The sequence below is a fragment of the Vidua macroura genome, chromosome 8 (assembly GCF_024509145.1).
Source record: "Vidua macroura isolate BioBank_ID:100142 chromosome 8, ASM2450914v1, whole genome shotgun sequence".
Classification (NCBI taxonomy): Eukaryota; Metazoa; Chordata; class Aves; order Passeriformes; family Viduidae; genus Vidua; species Vidua macroura.
The window spans coordinates 19,590,390-19,613,695 of record NC_071578.1 but is presented as its reverse complement, the minus strand read 5'-3'; the positions used below and the strand labels follow the sequence as shown (position 1 = coordinate 19,613,695).

Sequence of the window (23,306 nt, the reverse complement as noted above, 5' to 3'; positions counted from 1 at the left end):
CTCAGGGCTCCTCTTATCTTGATTCCTCCTGTTTTATTTGGTTGGGCTTGGTTTTTGTTTTGGTTTGGTTTTTTTGTTTTTTTTTTTCTTGGTCAGTTTCTCTAGTTCTGGTTATTCTCTTCTGTATTTCTTTTCCATTCCCAGAGCGTCTCTTGATCATCCTGGAAAGTTCAGGAAGCTTGTTAGTTGTTTTTTCTCCAGCTCAATAGCTCAGTGCCTTCTTGTACTGCAGCTTTAGAGGGAATCCTTGCTGGCCAAAGCAGCAAGTAGAGGAGTGCCCTTTTTAATTGTTTGGTTGAGAGGCTTATACAGTTATTTTGAGAGCAAGACAGAAAAGTTTTAAAGTTAGGTTATCTTGTGAGGTTTTCCTGTCTTTGCCAAGCAAACTTTTACTGTTGCAGAAATGCAATTTGTATTCAGGCAAAGAGCTGCAAGAGGTCCAGTGAACCTGGTTGTACATTTGTACTTTGCATGTGATTAGTGTGGGGTTTTATCTGTAGTAGGATGTTACAGGGGTGGCAGAAGGTGGGACAGAGTCTATATAGTTTATGGGTTCACACAGTTCCAATACTAATAGGAAAATGCAGCTGCATCTGCCAATGAGTTAAAGCATAAATTTAGGCATAAATGTGGCACTTACAGAGTGTTCCTACAATCAGATTTTAGAAGGCTCCAGAAAGCTGTTTTGAAGATTGCAAGAAAGTAAACTTTCCAAAGCATTGCTTTTAAAATACACACATATACCTATGTGTGTGTTTGTGTGTGTGTATATGCAAAAGCAACCCTGACCTTCCCACCAGCGTTCTGAAACTAATCTAGAACAGGCTTTTTTCCCTCTGAGATGAAACTTCCTGTATATTCCTAAAGAGAAAATGAATCCTAATGAATCAAGTCTAATTGTCTTTTAAAAATTATTTTTATTTTACAGAGCTATCTGAAATTGAACCTAATGTCTTTCTTCGGCCTTTTCTGGAAGTAATCCGTTCTGAAGACACTACAGGCCCCATAACTGGATTGGCACTCACCTCTGTGAATAAGTTCCTCTCATATGCACTAATAGGTATGTTATGTGACTTCTTGGGATTTACCAAAATGCCAGCCAAATGCATCTCTGTGAGCTGTGTCTTTGGCCAGGATACATGCTTGCAGTCTTAATGTGGAGATTAGAAAATTGTCATTAACACTGGGGAAATCAGCATCTGCAGTTTCTTAATTTCTTACTGGCTGATCTTTCGTGGTGCTAGAGCCGTGTCTGGAGACAGAGCCAAAGCCTCTGCTCTGCCCCGACTGCTGTGTGTGCTTAGGGCCTGCTGCAGGACTGTGCTGATCACCAGCTGCCTTTTAATGCCCTCCAAGCAAAAGGGCCAGGGAGGGAAGAATACCAGCTCAGATTACAATGCTGTAACATGTAGAAACACAGTAGGATTTATTTCGTTTTGTGGACTAATATTTCTGCTCTAGAGTGAGGATGATTTTTTTGCCTGGTCCCGGACCTTGTCCAGTGGTGTGTCAGTACTCTTCACTTTCCACAACTGTCATGGCAGAGACTGTATTGCTGCTGATCAAACTTTCAAATTTGCACAGTTTTCTTTGTATCTGTGAAGGACTAATCATATGCATGTGGTCAGTTCCCGTGGCTCAGCTGGCTGTAACTCATTAGCTGGCTTTCTGTCTGCCATCAGTGTGTCATCCCGTTGTTGGTGGTACTCGATTTTTCTCTGTAAGTTCTGTTAGTACTTTGTGATCATACCTGTGCAAATTACAAAACCTGTTATCCATGTTTGTTTATACATAGTCTCACTTAAGGAAAATAATTTTAACAGTCTTCCTTCCCCCTGAGTTCAGACCCCTCAGTACTTTTTCACCTTTGCATTGTAAGGCAACACTTTGAATTTTTGGTTGTTTTAAATATTTAGTTCTTTAGAGATAGCATGAAGGCAGAGAAAGACAGGGCTTTACATCAGTGCAAATCACTTTTGCAGGAAAGACACAAAACTAAAATGAGCAAAAATAGAGACTTGCAGGAAAAAAGATTGAAGTGTTGGATGAAAATCTACTGAATGAAGACTTCAGTTAGTGGGTAGTATTTGATATAATTAAGTACAAAAATATAACTAGAATGATGCAATAATGACATAAGTTCCTAGGGCAGTAAAGAAATCTTAATTCTTCAGGGGGACATGTTTTACAGGCTTATTTTTTAAGCAATAATGCAAACTATATGACTTCCAGCATTACAGTGAGGGGTGGACTCTTCTGGGCTTTTAGGATCTGTGTCACATGTCCAGGCAAATGTCTGCACAGGCAACTGACTACAAATGCTTGATTTGAGCCAGCAACAGGAAAAAATGAGTTTAGAATTTGTAGCCTTTCTCTAGCTACCTGTTGTTTAGAATATTAATTGGGTCACTCCAACAAGACTGCATCCCTTTAACTGTTGGTGATTGTGTCTTTGTAGTAGGCAGTGGAAGACTCTCAGCCTGGCTTTTTTTCTGGGGCATAACCTGTAATCTAAGACCCTCGTTGTTGCTTCAGGTGACATTCAGAGCAGCCTTGTCCTTTGTGCTGCTCCAGATACCAGTTAGACTGGGATTAGTGGTGCTGGCTGAACATCTGGCAAGGTTGTGTTGTTAAATGAAAGCTTTTTGGTATTACAATTTCTTTTTGTAATATGAGACTACAGGTAGTCTAAAGACTGCTTGCCTAACATAGGAAATGCTTAAAACTGTTCTTAATGTACAAATCTATTTCAAACTATACAGAGCAAGAGAGAAGAATGCCAGCATAACCATGGTAGGGAAATTGCAGTGTGGCAGATATTATAGCTTGTTTTGGGGCTGCATCATGACAGGTGAAGCCAGCACATTTTAAAAAAGTGACGTTAGCTTTGTCTGTTCTGTGAGTGGTTGGTTTTGCTGTACACACTGGCTTGAAAACCAGGGTGCAATGAAAGGGCCAAATTCCTCTGATAAATATCTTTGTTTAAAATGGCTTTCTTTTCCCATTTCCAAAGTATTTAATTGCTAATCCTTGTGCAGTCTTACTGTTTTTTTTATTCTGTCACATGTCATAAGGTCTCCTTCTGTCTCCTTTTTAGGACAGTATTTCTGAGGGGTATGTTTTAAAACTGGTTAGAAAAGAATAATTCTTGAGTAGAGTTTAAGACTTCTGATCTCTGGTAGGTTGAATTGCAAATTCACTAATGGTATAGCATGCAATCACAGCTCAGATACAATTACTTGATATTCACCATGTGTGTGTTTTAGCAGGAATAGTTAGCATTACAGTGATTCTCCTCTGCTCTAAACACTTCTTCTACAATTTAGTTGATAAATTACACAATAACTTTTAAAGTACTAGAAAACTGTGTGGTAATACTGATTTTTATCCCTGAGATTAGTTATTTCCTTGCTCAGCAGTTTTGCAGTAGCTAGTGAGCTGTCAGCCTACTGGATGAGCTTAAACCTTAGCTACAGGAAGACTAGTGGCTAAATTTCAGAATTAGGCTTTTCTGTATTTCCTTCAGAAAAAGTAAGTGCTCTTTTTGTTGTCCACTGCAGCTTCTGGCTCCATTTCTAAAGTTAGCTTTCTCTGATGTTCTTGGAAACTGCATATCTGTTAGTAAATAGCTGTTGCTCAGCTTCCAGTGAGAGGACTTCCTGTTTAAGGAGTTTAAGGCTTTTTCTCCCCTCCACCTTTTCTCTCTCCTTGGTGATTTATTTTAGTTCCATTAAAGGTGTTACTGAGCAGGCTTCTGGCTTTCCTGAATTCCCTCTGGTTCAGAGCCTGGATTTTCTGATTTCTGTTTGTTCCTTTGCCCACCTGTTGTAAGACTGCACCTGATATGAAATGTGTGTATCTAGATGGGGTGTCTAGATCTTTGCATTGTGGATGGCAATTTTCAAACTGTTATTGTGCTCACTCAAACTTCTTGTTAGTGATTCTGAGCAGGCATCGATACATCTTTCTGTACTGTTTTCTCACAAGGGAACAAAGATTTTTGTCTGTATCTTGTTTCTGCAAAGTAGAAGCATCTGTGCTTTTAATTGAACTCAAGAGGCTTTATAAATTGACCTGAATTTGTAGTGCTGTTCCAGGGAGCCAGAGCTGAAGTAGTCAGGCGTGATGTGTGTTGGGAGAGAGGTGTTGAAGGTAGGGGCTAGAACAGCAAAGCAGTACTCACAGATCTGTTACAGAAGCATGTGCACAACTTGTTTGCATTTCCTTTTCATGCAGACTGTTTATCTGTAACTATGTTTAAATATATCCCTAAGATTAGAGTAACTCCCATCTCCTGGAAAAGGTGACAATGGAAGTGAATCTGTGTATGCTGCCTGTGGGAGCCTTTTCTCCAAGAAGTTGCTTTTTTGTCCTGATTCCCACTGGGCTGCTTTCCACTGTGGTTGTTGAGGTTGTAACAGCAAAGCTAATGTAGGTGCTGGCATTGTAACACCACTGGTCCTTGCCTAATTTAATTAAGACAATTCAGAATGAGCCTATATCACCTTTGGTGATTTATGCTGTTACCTCCATGAATAAGACTGCATGACTCACCAACCTATGACTGATTTTATTGCCTCTGGTAGAAGAGTAGTAGCTTCTCACTGGATTATAAGCCATTATTGAAGGTATGCGGAGGTCTGCTTTTGGCAGCCAGGCCTCTTACCTAATGCTTCCAGTTTTGTATCCTGTTGTGAGCTGCTGCTAAACTGAGTGAAAAGTGACCAATTGGTTTTAGAACAGCCTTCTTAAAAGCTCAGTGAAGTTTGTATGGCAAACCAGGAGGGGAACTTGCTCTAAACTATACAAGATTTCTATGTGTGTGTGTGAACAATGTCAAAAGTAAGCAAGCTCTGTTCTTAAAAGGGGTGCATAAGAAGAGGCAGTGGCAAAGTGCTGTTCCTATGGAGATTTATGTGATTCTGAAGTACACCGGTGTCATTTCAGTTTTATGCAACTATGAGAAATTTCTTACCCTGCAGCTGCTCAGGATAGGGGTGTGGTAGAGGCTGCTGTCTCTGAACCACAATAAAGGCAGCTTTCTTTAATACCAAGGACTTATAGCCCTTCCTAGATGTGAACATTACTGGAGTCAAAGAGGGAATCTGTAAAGCTTCTCTGCAAAGCTTACAAGGCCTTGCTTGGTTCCTCTGTCAGCATTGTTGCTGGAGTTCAAGAGGCCCCATTGCCAATTAATGAGGTATTAAGCAATGTTTAGGTTGTCTCCTTTCTTTCCTAATGACTGTTTAGGTAAAAGGGTATCAAGATTCTTGCCCAGTGCCATATTGTCTAAGTGAGAATGAAATCAAAGCCAGAGGCAGCTTTTGTGAAGCCACTGTAATGTGGCACGAGATACAGTTACTAGCAACAATCTCATCCTAAACATTCTCTCAACTGCACCATTGTTTCTAGCTGCAAAAGACTGAAATGGAGAGAAGGAGCCTTGATGAATGATTGGAGTGGGACGCCTGCAACTCTGATATCTAAACTGTGATTGTGTCTGTCCGCTGTTTTCTCTGGGGAAAGCTACTGGTCTGTTCCTTCCCAGCTCTCATTCCTTGAGAGGGATGTAGAACAAGAGACAATTTTCCCTTCTCAATTTAGTGGAACCTGTTTGGCATTTTCTTCTCATGAGAGTAAATTTTAGGTTCTCTATGTTTAAAAGCTGTTTTTTCTTTATTCCCAAGGAGGCCCTGAATGCATTTAATAGCTGATTGTGCTATATTGTAGGGAACAGGACACAGTCTTAGGAGTTAACTTCTAAAACATAGAGAACCATTAACAATGGAATTGTAATTATTTTATTTGTTAAGTTATATTTTTTTGCAAATGTAAGTAGATTCTTGATACATCTTTCTGAAAGCTCCTGGTTATAAAGCCTTTCTGTTAGTGGGAGGTGAGTTATGTTCTTGTCGGGTCAACTCAGTGCAAGTCACATAAATTGAGGAAGCTGAAGGTCACACAGTATCTCCATGTAGATGTCTCCCCACAGAGGTGGTAGACTGTAGATGGCTGTTCCCTGACACATCTCTTTTATTCTGTTATTCAGATCCCAGCCATGAGGGCACAGCAGAGGGGATGGAGAACATGGCAGATGCTGTCACTCATGCTCGATTTGTGGGCACAGATCATGCGAGCGATGAGGTTGTCTTGATGAAAATCCTACAGGTAAGAGGAGAGAAATGGTAATTACCATAATGGTTGCTGCCTGTTGTGGAACATATCCTGTTACATAGAGATGAAGAGGAGGGAGCAATGTTTTGACTCTGCAGGAGCTTAGTGACAGACTTTATTTTTAAACAGATGGCTCATATACCTGTGGTAAAAGCTTTTCCAAATGAAAATAGTTAAAAGCCTAAATTAAATGATTTTAAAATTATGAACTTGATAATGTGGTAGTGTTGATAATCCTACCTTGTGCATGGTCTGTGTTGGGGGGTTAATTAAGAATACGGAGCTCTCAGACTTATTTTTGAGAAAATTTTTTTGTAGAGACAAAACTATGGACTGTATACCTCTTTGGTCTGTGTACTTCTGAGCACATATCTAGTTTCTGAATTTAAATACTGGGTAGCATGCAGTGTATTGGACCTCTTTAAGAAGTGGGTCAGGAGATCATTCTTGTCTCCTAATTGGCTTCTTGAGCACAGCATTCAGTTTAAAATAACTCCAGGAGAAGCCTCCTTAGGTTTTCTGCTCATGTCAGTCTTTCTTGAGGAAACCAACCCCCTCTTGGGAATGCATGCATCATTGCAGTGTGGTACATGTGGGTGCTGTTCTTCGCAGGTGTTGAGGACATTGCTGCTCACCCCAGTGGGAGCCCACCTCACCAATGAGTCGGTGTGTGAGATCATGCAGTCCTGTTTCCGCATATGCTTCGAAATGAGGCTCAGTGGTAGGTTTGTTCATACTTCTGCCATTAAGAAATTGATCAGGCTTCCTCAGCATTAACTAGTTCTGTTGTAGAGCATGCATCCATGGAAAGCTGCTGAGCTTTATATTATTGTGTCTTTCTACAACTTCATGGAAGATTTGTTGGGCATTCACTGTACAAGTTTGGACTGCTCTTTTCCCCAGCTGTGTAGCGCCACCGTGTGATGCCGTGACCGTTTGCAGTAACGCGGGGTTGGAGCTGGTTTTAATAAATTTGCCGTAATCTCTGTAAACAAGACTCGGAGGGGAGTCTGCTTGAAGAAGCCTCTTGATAATATCACACTGAGTAATGACACCTGTGTTATTTGTTTTTGTCTTCGCAGAGTTATTGAGAAAATCTGCAGAGCACACTCTGGTCGACATGGTGCAGCTGCTCTTCACAAGGTAAACCTGCTTGTGTTTGCCTCAGCATTGCTGAGATGGCCCTCTAAGGACAGAAAGATTCCACACTTCCACTTAAGGGCCCTCAGAAAAATCATCCAAAATGGTCATTATTTAGAGGTGGAAGGGGATGAAGGATTTGGAACTTTTCTCTAGGGCTGACCCTGTCAGACTGCAGGGAGACAGAGGTAGGGAAGGTTGCCTGGTTTAAGGTGTCCTTTAAGGAGAGATGGACAGCCAAGTAATGAAGAGCTTTAGGATAGAGAACCAGTTTCAGGACAGAGAATGCAAACTTCACTGAAAAAAAGGTGCTCTAAAAATATAGCTCTCTTTAGCAGAGAGAACAGAAATGGTGTTGAATACCCACACACTGATTTCTAGCTGAGAGCTTTGACCTCACACATCAAAGAACATTTAAAACTCTTGAAATCGTGTGTCTTGGACAAACGTTCTGCCCTTTTCAACACCCTTTAGGTAATTAAGATGACTTCTTTAAAACTCAAGTAAGTTAATTAACTTGAAAACTGTTTCTCCAAATAGTGAAGTAATCATAGGCTTTCCCTGGGTATTGTAAAAAGGACATTTTTACAGGTACATATATATACTTTAAGTAGAAAAATATTCTGGTGAAACTGACAGCTTATGAAACACAGTTGCATCGTATGTTTTTTTCCCCTGTTGTCACACAGTTCCAATGGGATCTCAGTTTTCTTCTCCTCTGTGTGCCCTGCATCGTGCACTGGATGAATGTTGGGCATAGGCAGAATCAATCTCCTCAAAGAGGAGAAACCACATTACTTTTTCTCCAAATGCATATGTGAATTTTACTTGGTGCTTTTTCATTACTTACTGTGTAATCCTCTCCTCTGTCCTTCTTGACAAGGCTCAGAGACACCAACACCATCTATGCCTGTGGACATTGGGATAGAGATACAAAGCAAAGGCAGCAACTGCAGGGGTGATTTGGCCATCTTGTTTTCCAGAAAAAGAAACAGCCAAAGCTGTGCTCTTAGGCTTTTATACCCTCATCAAGTAAAGACAGAATTGTAGTAAAGAAACAATAGAAGAGAGAGCAGGGTGTGTGGCATTGTAGAGCTGTACATGCTGTCATTTGGTAGCCCAGGTGAGAGCAGTCTACCTCATTCTGAGATGGGAACTGCTTATCTCCAAAGATTCAACTTAATGTACATCTGCTGCCCTCCATAGTTGTGTTTATATGATGCAGAACACAGGATAACTGCTGGGGTTTCTACAAATTCAAAGAGAGGAATTGCCATGACTAGTAATAACAGGTACACTGCAAGAGTCTTGGTGTGGATGGCACTGACTCAGCAGCTCTTTTTAGTAGCATCAGAGAAATCTGTTTTGAACAAACGTAAATAGTGCACTGCTGAAAACATACACTGAAGGAAAATAAATGGTCTTTACATGGCAGAAAAATCAATATAGAAAACCAGCCATTAGCAGTAATAGTGTGCACAGCACATCTCATCTGTATTTGTTGGGGTTCTTTCCCTTGGCAGATTTTGGCAGGAAAAGAAATTAGGAGAGTCCTCTTTGTGAAGAAAACCTAATTTGGGTTTTCTAGTACCTGCAGCATAACTGGAAAGACGGGCCTGTTTCTTTCCCCTTCTTGTTAATCCATATAAGCTTATGTATTTTGGCTTGCTCTTTGTATTTCAGGTTGCCTCAGTTTAAAGAAGAGCCTAAAAGCTACATGGGAACGAACATGAAGAAGGTAAGACTCAGCACTGTGTTGACTGTTCTGCTCCTGTCTTTGGCTTGCGCTCATTTCTATTTTGTTTGTTTTCACACTTGTATTTCTTCGTTTCTACAAGTCCTGGTTCACTGAAAGAGCATGTTTAACCACATAAATGGACATAGATTCATTAATTCTGTGGGATTAAGTCCAGATAGTCCAGTGGCGAGTCTTTTTAATGATACTGCTGCCTAAGTGAGACAGTCTGGATTCTGGGAACAGCCATCAGTGCTGTGGGCTAGAAAACCCCAGCAAGTTCTGGGACCTGATGGTGTCATTGTCTGGTTATCTGCTGTCTTCTGCTCTCTCTCCAGCTTCTTTTTCATCACTCTTCATTCACTACTGGTCTAATACTGACCTCTTGGCATATGTTTTTGTCCTGTTCCTCCTGTGTGGAAGGGAAACTTTTTGAGGCTGGTGAAACAGCATGAAAGCATGAAATTGGCTTTTATAGAAAAATCTGTGGTGACTTATAGAAGGGACAGCATTCTGTGGTGAGCGCCTTAGTTCACATGATCAATGCCATCTCTATTGGCAGCCAAATCAAAGTAGACTTTTCTTTGTCTCCTTTTCCGTAAATGTACAGTTTTCTGAGGGTGGAAGTTCTGGATTTATTCAACGCTACCATCTTGATCAATACAGTGAGGTTTTTAGCAGCTAGATTCAGTATTTCAAATACATTATGTGACCATATATGATTATTAATGTGGTAATTTCTTATTGAACTGAGGTCCTATTGAGGAACTCCATATATACTTCTATATATTCTTTATATTCTATATGAAAAATGTCAATAAAGGTACTAGATTCTGCTGTTGAGAGCAATAGGATGGGGAAAAGTGCTGGAGAAGAAATAACCACCTTTCAACTTAATGCTGAATATACAGTTTATAGCTTCCACTCTGGTTTTACTTCAATGAGTTGAGAAAAGGGACAGCATAGGGTAAGCATACATTTCAGAGCCATTATAGAAGTGTTTTGAGAGACTGAATGCTTGGTTGTAGGAATCTGAAACCTGGTAAAGCTTAGGGCTTTACTTCTTGTATGGTAAACTAATGACTGCTTGTTTCCCTTGCTGTGGGAGAAGTCACAGGATTTGTGATGATGGTAGGATGGTGTACGGAAAGCTAGAAGAGATCAGGCTAATGTACAGCAGATACCAGGCCTTGTATGGTCTGTGTACAGAAGGTGTAGAGTGAAGGTGACTGAATTTAGGAAGGCTGCCCTTACCAAGTGATGGCTGCTCTCCGCTCGGTTAAGTGATGCTCTGTCTTGTTACCCTCTGTGCAGTTACCCTGCACTATCTCTTTGCTGTGCATGCCAGGAGTGTGCCCTGCAGCCTTGCACTCTGCCAGGTTATTCTTCTCTTTGGGTTTATTTTGCTTTGTTTAAACCATGCATTTGCCTATCTTTCACAGATTTCTTCAGGTCTCCTCAACAAACTGGAGCTAAGTAGTGGGGAACAGCCCAAAGCCCTGAACCAGTTAGAGAGGGTATTGATCTTTAAGAACCTGAAGGTCGCTCTCTCCCTTCTCCCTTCTTACCTTACTCCCCTCTTCCTTCTCTTGTAAACACCACCTGAGAGATAGTTACGTTGTGTGCAGCAAATCTCCCTCCACTCATTTGACACAGCATGGCTTTTGGAGACAGTGCATGCCGCGGTTGCTTTGCAGTGTTGTGGCTGCAGCTGGGGCAGGCTTGGGAGGGAGAGACCCTTGTTTTACTGCAGCATTCACTGTCTTGGTGAGTGCCACCTAAGACACCATCACAGCATCCTCTGGAGGAAGGGTATGGGAGGGCATGGGTAAGATTTGACACTGAAAATCTGAAAAAAGGAAATATAAAAAGTGTAGATTTGTCTCTGAAGTGTTCTGTGTCTTGCCTGTTGATCTTAATTATAGACATAGCTCCTCCATATACCTGAGGAGTCTTTTGACCCAGCATGCCTTAAAATTATTTTAGTCAAGGTGACTCTCTGAGCTTTGTTACTTGGTACAGGGCCACAGAGTTCAATGCTTTCTAAAGCTTTTTTGAAGGAGACTGCTGTATATTTTCAACATCTTTTGTTCATGTTTCTACTGAATTTAAGTATGTGTCCCAGCACAGTATATGCTAATGGGGGATTAGTGGGACCAAACTGATTTACGAAATGTGTTGGTCCCTGCTAATTCCCATAGAAAATACTTCTAAAGAAATACTGTAGGCATGCAGATTATTAGGTTTGGATCAATCATAGTAACCCTGAAAAACTAACTTAGGACAGTTCTCAGTTTTCCATGTTGCTTCATAAACTTAATGTAGCTTTAATTTTTGTCTGCCAATAATGTTACTTAGTCCAGACAGAGCTGAACAGAACATTTAGAAATGCCACTCTTTTGTCCCGTGTCTAAGACAAAATAGTTATACAAAGAGGATAGTTTGAAAGGCAGTGGCTCAAGATTTGCAGATTTATGCAGTTACACAGAAAAAAAAAAAGACTAAGAAATGTTTCCCTTTGCAGTAAAAAGTGTTCCAGGTAAACATTGGGCTCCGCTGTGGGAGTGAGGAGGAACATAAATCTGAATTTTCACAGATTTTTAGGGTGGATTTTGTTGATAGTTGCCTAAGATGTGTAAATGCATTTCACCAAATAACCTTCATTAGTTGTTGCAGTACAGGCAGGTACGTAAATGAGATGACTGGATTGCCTTGGTGTCTCCAGGATTTGGATCGTGGACTGCGTTCTCTCTGCATGCTTTTGTGTCTTGAACGCTACTTGGTGTGCTGACCAGTTCCATGCTGCATCTAGAATGAGCTCATGTTTTAGTGTAATCACTTTAATTACTAATCATTGGCCCCTGCCCTTTTCTCTTGAGGCTTACAGTATCTTATGGAAAAACAAACGAGTACAGGTAAGGTGGCTTGTAGAAAAATGAGATCTCATGGACCCTTTAAAAATAAACTTGTAGTATTACATTTTTCTTCACCTTCCTAGACCTTAGCTAGGGTTTTATTTGTAAAACCTCATCTATCAAAGGAAGCATGTGGAGTCCTGTAATTTTTGTCTTCTATAATTTTGTGGACATTTCTTTATGCAAAAGTAACTCAGATAAACGTAATTGAATCTGTACAGAATTCCAAGATGAACGAACAGTACCTCTGAGTTCCCTCTCTCATTTCTAAAGAATATTTTTTAAATACCAACATCAAATGGTTTTTACCACCAAAAATACAAGCTTAATGTAGTCTCAAGGATGTTGATAATTAGAAAACTAATGTAAGTCTAATATCACCAAGCATGGAAGACGGAATGAGAGTTTTAGATAATGTGTAAGATTCAGAATATGCTAATGGTCTGTTAAATGCCATTTAGCTGCTGCATTTAATCAAAAAGACAACGTTAGGTTTAAAATTTCAGTGTGTTAACATACAATGAGAAACTGGGAGATCCCTTGGAATTAAAGGTAAAAACAAGATTTAGAAATACTTCCTTTAGTTAAAGGCAAACTGTACAAGTGTTTTTTACATTTTTTTATGCTAACATTAAAAGCAAAGAGATGTGAGATTGTTACCTTTTAATTCAAAGAAAATCCAGAAGGAATGATGTTACTTTGCTGTCCTTTGATACATGTATTGTTTTAGAATTCCCAAATTCAGTGTTTGTTAAAACAGCATTTAGCCTCTTGACACTGGTGAAATGTTTTTATTAAGCATTTCTGTTTGCTTCTGCAAATTTTTAAAACTGTGCAATAGTTTGCTGCATTGAAGCAAAAGGAGATAGCAAAATAAAAAGGAGGGAGGGCAAAATTCTATGGGAAGTAGTCCTATGTAGTCCTTTTATTAATTCTAATAAAAGGATACCTGTTTGTGTAGAATGTGGAGATTGGATGGTATTAGATGGAAAAGACCTATTGAGTAATCTCATCTCACCCCACATACCCCTCCACTCCCTGCAAAAAAAACCAAAAGAATTTCCTCCCCCCCCCCAAAAACACCCCCCCAAAAAACCCAAACCAAACAAAACACAAAACAAACAAAAACCAAAACCCCAAACCCATCCCCCCAAAAAACTCTAAAAAACCAAATGAAAACAAAAACCACAAAAAATGAAACCCACAAAAAACCACCCCAACCAAAATCCCAAAAACCACCCCAACAAAAAAAACCCAACACCTAAAAAGGTCAAATAAACTTATATTCTGGTCTAAATGATTTGTAGTTTGATTAAATGTTTTGGAATCTTTAAAAATCAAGTAAGTCTTCTTGCTTTCCTGACTCCACTGTTTCCCATCCATATGAAGCTGCTGTGACTCCAGTCTCTGAAAGATGGCACAGGGTCCTTGAAATGATTACAGATGGGCCTGTATCTCATGACCCTCGAGATGCAATCTTGGAAGTTAAAATGAAACACAGGATAATCACAGAGGGTAGATTTTAGATCTGAGGAAAAATGCTGTTTGAAAGGGCTAGTATTGATTCGAGGTGGTATTTGTATGAAAGGGGAGATTAGAAGCAGAAATTAAATTCTCAGGTTGTATTGTATGATAGAATGTTTCAAATGTTAGGTGTTTCTCAGGAGCATGACTGAGGGCAAAAGGAGTGGTACATGGTTAGCCTGTATCACTCTCTCAGCTCCATTTTGCTGATTCAGTTTTGCATCCTGCTGCGAGTAACTTTTAACCTGGCAAAAAATGACAACAGCATTTAGTAGCTAGAAGCAATGTCTGTTTTGAAATTGTGTGAAATGGATTTTTTTTCGTTTAACACATAATGTTTCCAGTTTTCCTTCCTAATGAAAATAGTTTGGTATGATGAACCATAAATCTTCAGATCTTATTGTATAAGTTACTGAAAAAGAAAGAAAAAAAATACAGCTATTTCTATAGTAGCTGGTAGATAAAACTATCTGATCTAATTTGTAGCTTAAGCCTTTAATAAATGCAACTATTGGTAGTATTTAAGGCTCAGAATTTAGAAATTGGCAAGAATCAAAAATAACACACATATTTCATATAGCCGTATGAAGCAGTAAGTAGGAAAGATGAGAGAGGTGACAATTTTGACATGAAAGGTTTGTGATCCATAAGCATTGTAAAACATTTTGACATCTGCAAAATTTTGGTTTTAGCTGTGTGCTTGTCATGTAAGTATTTGCCAGAAGCTGTGATTTAGAAGATTCTTTTTACAATATTTGAAAGAAATAATAAGGAGCAAAGTTATTCTGAATCTATTAATCAGCGCTCTCAAGGAAACTGTAGCACAGCTAAAACCTGGGGATTAGTCATCAAGCAAATACAACTTGTGGTGTGAAGAAAAGTTACACATATGATTTACGGCAGTGGGATATAACATTTTCACAGGCTTTGTTTAAATGGGAAGAAGTACAGGCTGAGGCCATATACAGGGAGTTAGAATTCTACCTGGAAAATGGAAAGAGAAAGAAAAACAGTAGTGGAACCTAGAAGATTTATTGGTGTTTAAGAGTAGTAGTAGCTGGAAGAAGGTAAGTTGCAGAAAAAGGAAGACACTAAAGAATATAAGTGTTTTCTACATAAGTTAAATCTGATGCTAGAGATATAAGAAACAAGGAATATTATAGCCCAAAATAAAACTTAACTGTGATAAATTTGCAAAGAAGAACACTGAATAGGGCCTGGTACTGAAACAACATGCAAGATACCTGTTCTGTGCTTAAATTTGCACCCAAACTGAGGAGGTGGCAGCATCAGAAAAGCTGACTGCAGCTACCAAACACAAGAGTACATGCAGTCCTGCACTTGGAGAAACTTGTGTTGTAAGGAACTGGTTTTCATGCTGGCCAGGGCCATTAGCCATGTGGCTAAATATCATACTGTTTTTAGGAATTTCTGGAGCATTTATGCATACCTGAAATAACAGTGCTGTGCAGCAAGTGCCACACAGTCTTGCCCTCCTCCTGTTTTTGTTCTTGTTTTCCCAAAGTTCTGTGTACAAACTAGAAGCAGAATCCTTGTCAACAAAGATATCAGGAGTTAAGGTTAGGTTTAGAAGAGAAGTAGTGACAGAAGGCAGGTGAACAAGAATGAGGTTTGTTTCTGGATTGCTAGGGTGGTATTTGCAATGTAACATGCGCCAGTAGCAAGTAAAGTGTTAGAAATACTTGTTAATAGCGAGCATGGCATTGCTACAAAGATGAAGAGTGAATTGAGGTAAGAGATCAGTGACAGAGCTGCAGCATGCTCATGCTGCATTTCCAGCTTGATATATAGATGGTGACATTTTAGCTTCATGTCAAACTTAACTAATGCTTGCTTAGATACTTTAATTGATCCCCTTTGGAAGTCTAGGAGCTTTGATAAATGCAGAGAGATTTGAGATGTGTTAGGTCTAAGAGAATTCTTTATCCTAATTTAAAGTTGGGAGGTATTGATAGGGAATAGGGAGTGTTGTGATAATTGAACTGTTAAGTATATATTATAGCAGAGTCATGAGTTAATTGTCCCTTGATTTAGGTGTGGAGTGTTGGCTAATATGTGGGGAGCTAAGGAGCAGTTTGCATGATTTTGGGGTGCTGATTAATTTGTGTGATATATTTAAGTGCTACTGCCTGACTTTAAAGTCTTTGAGGTAGCCTTTGTGAGTTGCATATGTAATCCGTTATGCTGTGTGGTTTTGCAACACTGATATTAATGATTATTGATTTTCAGTTGAAAATGAGAGCTGGAGGAATGAGTGAATCATCAAAATGGAAAAAGCAGAAGAGATCACCTAGGCCTCCTCGACACGTAACTAAGGTCTCTCCTGGGACAGAACAGGCAGCAGGCAATGCTACTAATACCACAGGTAAGTTGCAGTCTTTTTCAAGAGAACAGACAGCATCCATGCTAGAGCTTTTTTGAATCTATCTTTATTTCATTTCTCCTACTATATTATTTTGCATTAATTCTTTTCATATTAGTTCTCAGTGACTATGGCAATAAAACATATCATAGCTTTTCAGGTCCAGGAGAAAGAGTTCTCAGGAAATGGAATACATATTGATGAGAAAGGCATGGTCCTGCAGATAACTCGACAGCATTTCTGTGCCTTCAGCATGCCTCATAGAGGTAGTTTGGACAAAAGAGAATGGACACCTGGAGAAGTGGCTGAGGTTATGGACATGGACAGCCATGTGGTACAGATCTGTTGAAGGATGCAGCAGATAGAAGAGGCTGAGAACAGGAACACTGACAGGAGGAGAGCCGAGGGCAACTAGTGACAGGAAAAGGGGCGTAGTCTTAAGCTGCTCCAGGGGAGGCTTAGCTTGTACATTAGGAAGAATTTCTTCACAGAAAGGGTGATTAAACACTGGAATGGATTGCCCAGGGAGGTGATGGAGTTGCACTCCCTAGAGGTGTTTAAGGACAGACTGGATGTAGCACTCAGTGCTGTGGTCTGGCTGACATGGTGGTGTTCGGTCATAGGTTGGACTCAATGATCTCAGACATCTTTTCTAACCTAATTGATTCTGTGATTCTGTAAGGAACACTTAAATTCTTGGAGCACTGTCTCATATTTAGAGACAGAATTTGGTAAAAAATCTTCACTGCTCATATTTCAGATCCATTTGAATTGTAATGAATTTCATTTGTTTAGGAGGAATTAAAGAAATCGGTCCTGCTTTAGAATCAAGTCAAAATTCTCACTGTGAAGAAATGATTAATTCTTGATGCAAGTATTTAAAGTGGTTTTGCCATTATATTAAAGAGTAAAGTACACCTTTTAGACTTTTTTGAGATTCTTCTTCCTCTGCACCTGTTACCTAACTATGTAAGTCAGCTAATTTGCTCAGTTAGACTCCAACTATTGTGTTAAATTTGGAGAACTGCTAGTATCTCCAATGTTCATCTATTTAATTCATTAATACCTAGCAAGAGAGATCTTAGTTTATCTGTGTTCCCACATTAGTGTGCTGCTGAGATTATCTGTAATGTGAAGTAGTAATGAAAGAATTTGTTGTTGCTGTATTTAATGTATGAATTTGTCTGTTGAGGGACAGAGCAATACTAATCATTTTGCTTCTGTTTCGCATCAGCAAGCGGAGTTACTTTCATAGATGGTCCTTCTCCCAGCTCCTCTGGGAGCTCAGAAAACGTTTCATCAGCAGTCAGCCCTGTTACAGACAGTGGATTGGAGTTGTCCTCACAGACAACATCCAAGGAAGACCTGACAGATTTGGACCAAGTCGCTTCTTTGGGAATTAATGCAGGAACATCTTCAAATGAGGCCAAAGTCACTGAAAATCAAAATCAGCCTGAACTCCAGGTACATGAATATAATTTGCAAAGAAAAGTTCCAACTCCCAGCATGATCACTTCTCCCCACAACAGTAAATGCTATTGATCATAGAGCTACAGGGAATCTTTCAGAGCTGCAGATATTTTGAATGGTAGAAATGCTAGGAAGGCTTAAACAGAAGTAGTGTGCTGAAGTTGTTTTTAAAAAATAAGCAAAATTTTTCACCTCAGAGGCAGTAAGAACTACCAGGTTATAGGAGTATTTTTGAGCATAGTCTCACAACCTGGAGTTATATAAAGCAGATAAGAACTTGATATAAGTGGAAGGGTAAAGAGGGTTGCAGCTTATGTAGAGGCCCTCTTTTCTCTTAAATTTTGTTTTTATTATACTCTTCTGTTAGTGAGCTGTGTTGTTTTAATAATTACAGATTAACGGCAAACAAATGAGACTTTTTTCCCCTCTTGTCTAGTGCTTAACTCTTCTTTTGCTTCTTTCATTCTCAAATGATGTTTCAATGAAGAATGAAAGTCTGAGGGAGGAGAAGGTCCAGTCAGCTTCTGTCGAGTCTATCCCTGAGGTCCTAGAGGAGTGCACATCTGTAGCAGAACATTCTGACTCTGCCTCAGTTCATGACATGGACTATGTAAATCCTCGGGGAGTACGTTTTACTCAGTCTTCCCAAAAAGAAGGTGAGAGGTGGGCAATGCTGTTAAAGTCCTGCTTCATTTCCACTGTTTTATTTCACTTCCTGCTAAGAGACTGATAAGCTCCTATTCCTTAGTGGGTCTGGAACAGTTAAATTTTTAACACTTGCTAGGCACCTGTGAAAAGCAAAAAGAAAATTTAGATTGTTAATCTCTCTTTTCTTTAGGAGCAGCTCTGGTCCCATATGGGTTGCCATGTATTAGAGAACTGTTCCGCTTTCTCATCTCGCTCACCAACCCTCATGACCGCCACAACTCTGAGGTGATGATCCACATGGGGCTGCAGCTGCTGACTGTTGCCCTGGAGTCAGCACCCATTGCAAACTGCCAGTCCCTCTTAGGACTCGTGAAGGAGGAATTGTGCCGGCACCTATTTCAAGTGAGTCTGGCTTATGCTTGCATGGAATATGGCACTGGGGAGTCAGATACGAATTTCCATCAGAGTGTATTGAAATTTACTATTATGAGGTTTGGCTGGTCTGCAAACAAGCTCTCTCCTGCACTGCAGTGAGAGTTCTGAATTGCACCAAATGGCTCTGTTGCAAAGCCAGAGAGGTTGTCATGCTATTTTCTGCAGACCAAGGACAAGAACGATGAGTGTGATTTGAATGAACTGTTACTGTGGGTTAACACTGTGTTTTGATATAATTTGTTTTGAGGTAATTATGGATGCAAGTTACCAGCTTAGCAGTAGGCAGAACCTTTGGGGGATACCAAGCTATTAATTGCACTGGGGTCATCTCAGAGACAGGTCCTCTCCCAAGCTCCTTCACCACTAAGAGTCTCTGTGGGCTTGGCAAAAGAACCAAATTGTAGTAGGTGAAGTGTTACCATGCACAGATGAGAATTAAGTATATTCATCCTCACTAGCAAAAAGTAGGACCAGAAGGTTGAACAAGGGATTGTTTTTTAAAATATCGTTGCTATGGGGGACAGTGTGTGGATCTTTGGTTGGTTGCAGATGATGCCTGCAGTGCCCTAGTACTGCTACTTATAGCACATAATGACTTGCCTTTGTATTTCTTAAAATTCTTTTTGTTTCTTGTTCAGCTACTGAGTGTTGAACGGCTCAATCTGTATGCAGCCTCCCTCAGGGTGTGCTTTCTTCTCTTTGAGAGCATGAGAGAGCATCTGAAATTCCAGCTGGAGGTGAGTTTTTTGAGTATCACTGGGTGCCACATAATAGTTTATTTGCCTTTGGTTAAATGCATATATCTGGACAATAAAATAGAGTCTAAGTGTCAAATTGTGTTTGTATAAATGACTCAGTGTTATGGGTAGGCTGTGTAGGCCTTTTTCTGTTGGAAAATCAAATGTCTGGATTACAGACTGGTGTACTGTGCTGCCTGCCTTCAGACTGTTTTTTTAGAGCTGTAGATCCAGGTGCACTGAATGGTAGAACTGTTTGAAACCTTTTTACAGCCTCCTTCAGAATGAGCTATCATTAAAGATGGAATGTTATGGGGGAAGATGAGGCTTAAATCTCCCTCTGCAGTCCTCAAAGCTATTCACTATCCTGCTTTTTTTTCTTTCCTTAAACTGAGCTGCCCTGTGTTTCTGCCAGATGTATATCAAGAAGCTGATGGAAATAATCGCTGTGGAAAACCCAAAGATGCCCTATGAAATGAAGGAGATGGCTTTGGAAGCCATTGTTCAGCTGTGGAGGATTCCCAGTTTTGTCACTGAGCTGTACATTAACTACGACTGCGACTACTACTGTGCCAACCTCTTCGAGGAGCTCACCAAGCTGCTCTCCAAGGTGCTGAACCGTGGCAGGGGCAGAACTTAACAGTGGGAGCGCTCAAAAGGTCTGGGGAGAGTTTGCTCTAGAGATGAGGAAGGCCATTTAACATTTGGAAGCAGAAGAGAAAAAGAATAGTCATGATGCTTTAATAATATTAGAGCAAATAAACTATTAAATACAAGCTAGAAAGCTTAGGGTATTCTGTTCTAGTTTTTTGCCTTCCCCAGGCTGTGGGGGAAAACTTACTTGCCCTGTTATGGTGAGAGAGACATGAAAGTTGACTAATGCTTACATGTTATTTCCCAGAATGCCTTTCCAGTCTCTGGACAGCTGTATACTGTCCATCTGCTGTCTCTGGAAGCATTGCTGACAGTGATAGATAGCACTGAGGCACATTGCCAGGCCAAAGTGCTGAGTAACATACATCAACAAGAGAAAGAAGTTGTCAAACCCATCCCAGAAACCATCAACACCACCAAAGAAACAAGCAATAGTAAGAACACTTTCTTTGATATTTTACTATTAAGCTTAGTCTTGTGCTAAACTTGGAGATCTCATTTTGGTTGCTGACATAGTAAACTCCTTAAATACATGTCTTCAGTCTTCCTGTTGCATGTTTAATAACTACACACTGATGCTAATAACCTTGATATTTGTAAAACTTGCAAATATCAAAATTTGTCTCTCATGAAGCTTTATATAAAGGCCATATCAAGACTGGCAGTCACAGAATGAGGGTATGCCGTGGAATTCATATAGACAAAATACTGATACTGCAAAGTCATGGTTACTAGAAGGTTCCTTCCTTTGAATAAGCACATATTCAATTTAGAGTGATTATTTTTCTGTTGATAGCTTTTTTTTTTTCTTCTTCTTGGCTTATGAGTTTGTTTGTCTGTGGGTGTTTGGTTTGGGATTTTTTTGTGGGTTTTATTTGTTTGCTTGTTTATATGTTTTAACTTCTACAGATATTGAGAGAGCATTCAGTGAAGGAAAATCTTCCAGTGCAATCTCAGAGCCAGCTGGGGTATGTCCTCCCACCAGTGGGTGCCTTATGGCTGACCAGATGAAGGAGAGCTGCATGGAATTGGAAGGAGGAAGTGAAGCAGGTAATAGCCTTGGCAGTACCCTGGGTGTCTGTATCCTAAGAATGGTCCTGACATTTGCTGACAGGTCCTGCTATAGTGTGGACCATTGTAGCTATTGTGTTCAAAATTGGAAGGAGGTATATGGTGAATGTATGTTTATTATATGTGTGCTATTTATACCTACTAGGTGTTGCATGTCTTCTGGGAGGAATTAGATCTGATGGGTCACTTTGGGTCAAAAGTGTGTGAATTCATAGCAGTGCTTAGAGTTTTGAAGGAAGTTAGGGGCTCTCCAGGGAATCAGTAATGTACGTAGCCAAAATAGCCAGAAAATTAAATCTTGTGGCTATGTGAAATTGTCTGAGGCAAGAAGCTACTATGCAATTATGAAGAAAATGTGGGTGGGAGGAATGTAGTAATTAAATTGAAGTGTGACTGCCATTTGCAGGACAGCATATTGCAGCAAAGACTCCATGACTGAAAGTTATTATGGGACACTGCCATGCCTGAGTGCTGTGCTGGGGATAGATTTGACTGTAATGATGCTTTGTCATTCTAGCTGAGAAGAGTATCCCCAGGAAACCTACTCGATTTTCTTGTATCCTTCCAAGTCCTCAGGAACTTATGCAGATTAAGAACAAAAAGAAGGTATGGTTTGAAATACACTACAGGTGGATCTTTGAGTGTTCTCATTTCCCATCCCATGTGGGCTTTGCATGACTGGTCATACCTCAGAAATTTTGAGTTCTGGTCTCTGCTGAGCAGAATTTAAGAGTCAGCCACTGAAAATCCTGCTACACTGTAGAGACACCAATGATTATTACCTGCTCTGGTTTAGTTGTGCAGAAGGTTGCAAGAAGTGTTGGGGAAATTTTGTGGCACAGTTTGTAAGCTAGGTCCATCTGATTTCTCAGTGGGAAAGTCTCTGGATTTAGTTTTTATTATATGGAGATAATCAGGTACTTTGATCAAAAAGGGCGGCTTCACTACTCTTATCAAAGATGTAAATGGGGAGCATACCAAGAGGCCTGTAGTAGAAATTAACTGGTCTGCCATTCTGATTTGGTAATTCTTATGTTTGCTTTGTCATAAGGATGACCAAAAAATTTGTTTTGGTTGTGGTAAAGCCACTCTTTGTTTTCAGAGTCTGTTTCCTTGAACCTCATTAGTCCAAGTTATAGTCTAAACTTTCCACAACTTTTCCATTCCCTGAATGGGTCTGGTTTAGGCCTAGTGTTGGTAAAGGTACTCCATGCTAATGGCTTTGTATTTATCTGCTATGCTGTGTCAAATACATGGTACTGGGGTGCTCTTTCACGTCCAGAGAATGGGTGAATATATCTTAAATCCCCAGGGGTTACATGGGACTGTTCACGTTTTTTTGTTGTGCATTTCTTGAGATTTTTTCCATTCGTGTATGTTCTTTGTACATATTTTGTTGTCTTTGCACAACATATGCATGAGGTAGGTTCATTTCAGGTGTGAGAGATTACTAAATTTCAATATGAAAATAATGCATGTTCTGGATGAAACATGAGTGGCCATACTATTTGTAGGTAAGGAGATGATATAGGAGAAAGGAAATTAGGTCTTTGAAGGACTCTCTGGTGGTAAAAAGAGAAAGGGTTTTTTATTTGTATCTGACTAAAAGGCTTCTGGCTTCTCTCTCCAGCATAGGTGGTTTTATTTTACATTTTTGTAAGGAATTGATGGTCATATTTGTCTGAACTTACTTAATCAGAAAAAGAATAAAATACAATACATCTCTTTTCTCTGCTGCCATACTAATCTGTGCTTTGTGATCCACTCTGGCTGTCTCTGGATCTGAGTGTAATTTAAAGCATTGGTTTCTCTCTAGGAAGCTTACTGCAGTACTTGGGAAACCTTTTTCTTTACCTGCAACACAGTGCTGCAGTGGGGTAATGGTAACTGGCTTCCCCAGCTACAAGGACAGTGAGGGGAAGTGATCATCAGTGCAGTATTCAAAGGAACCACTGAATTTTGCCTTAAATCTTGCTTTCATAGCAACTTTGCTTGATGGACTCTGTGAAAATCCGCTGTTGAGAAGAGGGCTTGCATAGTGCTTCCTCTGTTCTAACTGAAAACCTTTGGTAATACTCTGGCTTTCCTCTGCTGGAAAACAGGTTTAGAAGAAATCAAGAGTAGGGGGCAGGAAGATGTTCACAAATCTCTGAGTTTGCCTAGGGAAAATTGTTACCTGATTCTACATCTCCTAGTAGTTTCATCCTAAGCAGATAAACAGGGCACAACAAACACTCAGTTTTAGTTATGTTGATGCTGACCTGGCACCAGCATGTTCTCCTCCCTTTAACCTCTGAAGTACTAAACATTACCACAGTTTGAAGGAAGAAAAAAGCTAAATGAAAACAGAAAACAAATTGTGCATCAAACAGAATGTTTCCAAAGGTGGTGGAAGAAGCACAAGACTGACATGATTGCAA

General features: G+C 39.9%; 1 protein-coding gene across 3 annotated transcripts in view; it reads left to right on the top strand.

The window, feature by feature from the left end:
• The window catches only part of GBF1 (golgi brefeldin A resistant guanine nucleotide exchange factor 1), a 102,228-nt gene that overhangs the window by 58,352 nt on the left and 20,570 nt on the right, over positions 1 to 23,306 (top strand). For all 3 annotated transcript variants that reach the window (XM_053983368.1, XM_053983367.1, XM_053983369.1), the window contains exons 4-17: positions 929 to 1,060; positions 6,050 to 6,168; positions 6,787 to 6,895; positions 7,257 to 7,317; positions 8,998 to 9,052; positions 15,739 to 15,874; positions 17,106 to 17,335; positions 17,829 to 17,997; positions 18,180 to 18,391; positions 19,063 to 19,161; positions 19,577 to 19,771; positions 20,063 to 20,249; positions 20,725 to 20,865; positions 21,404 to 21,492. In XM_053983368.1, the coding sequence (XP_053839343.1) occupies positions 929 to 1,060; positions 6,050 to 6,168; positions 6,787 to 6,895; positions 7,257 to 7,317; positions 8,998 to 9,052; positions 15,739 to 15,874; positions 17,106 to 17,335; positions 17,829 to 17,997; positions 18,180 to 18,391; positions 19,063 to 19,161; positions 19,577 to 19,771; positions 20,063 to 20,249; positions 20,725 to 20,865; positions 21,404 to 21,492 (1,934 nt within the window). The remainder of the gene's footprint in view (positions 1 to 928; positions 1,061 to 6,049; positions 6,169 to 6,786; positions 6,896 to 7,256; positions 7,318 to 8,997; positions 9,053 to 15,738; positions 15,875 to 17,105; positions 17,336 to 17,828; positions 17,998 to 18,179; positions 18,392 to 19,062; positions 19,162 to 19,576; positions 19,772 to 20,062; positions 20,250 to 20,724; positions 20,866 to 21,403; positions 21,493 to 23,306) is intronic.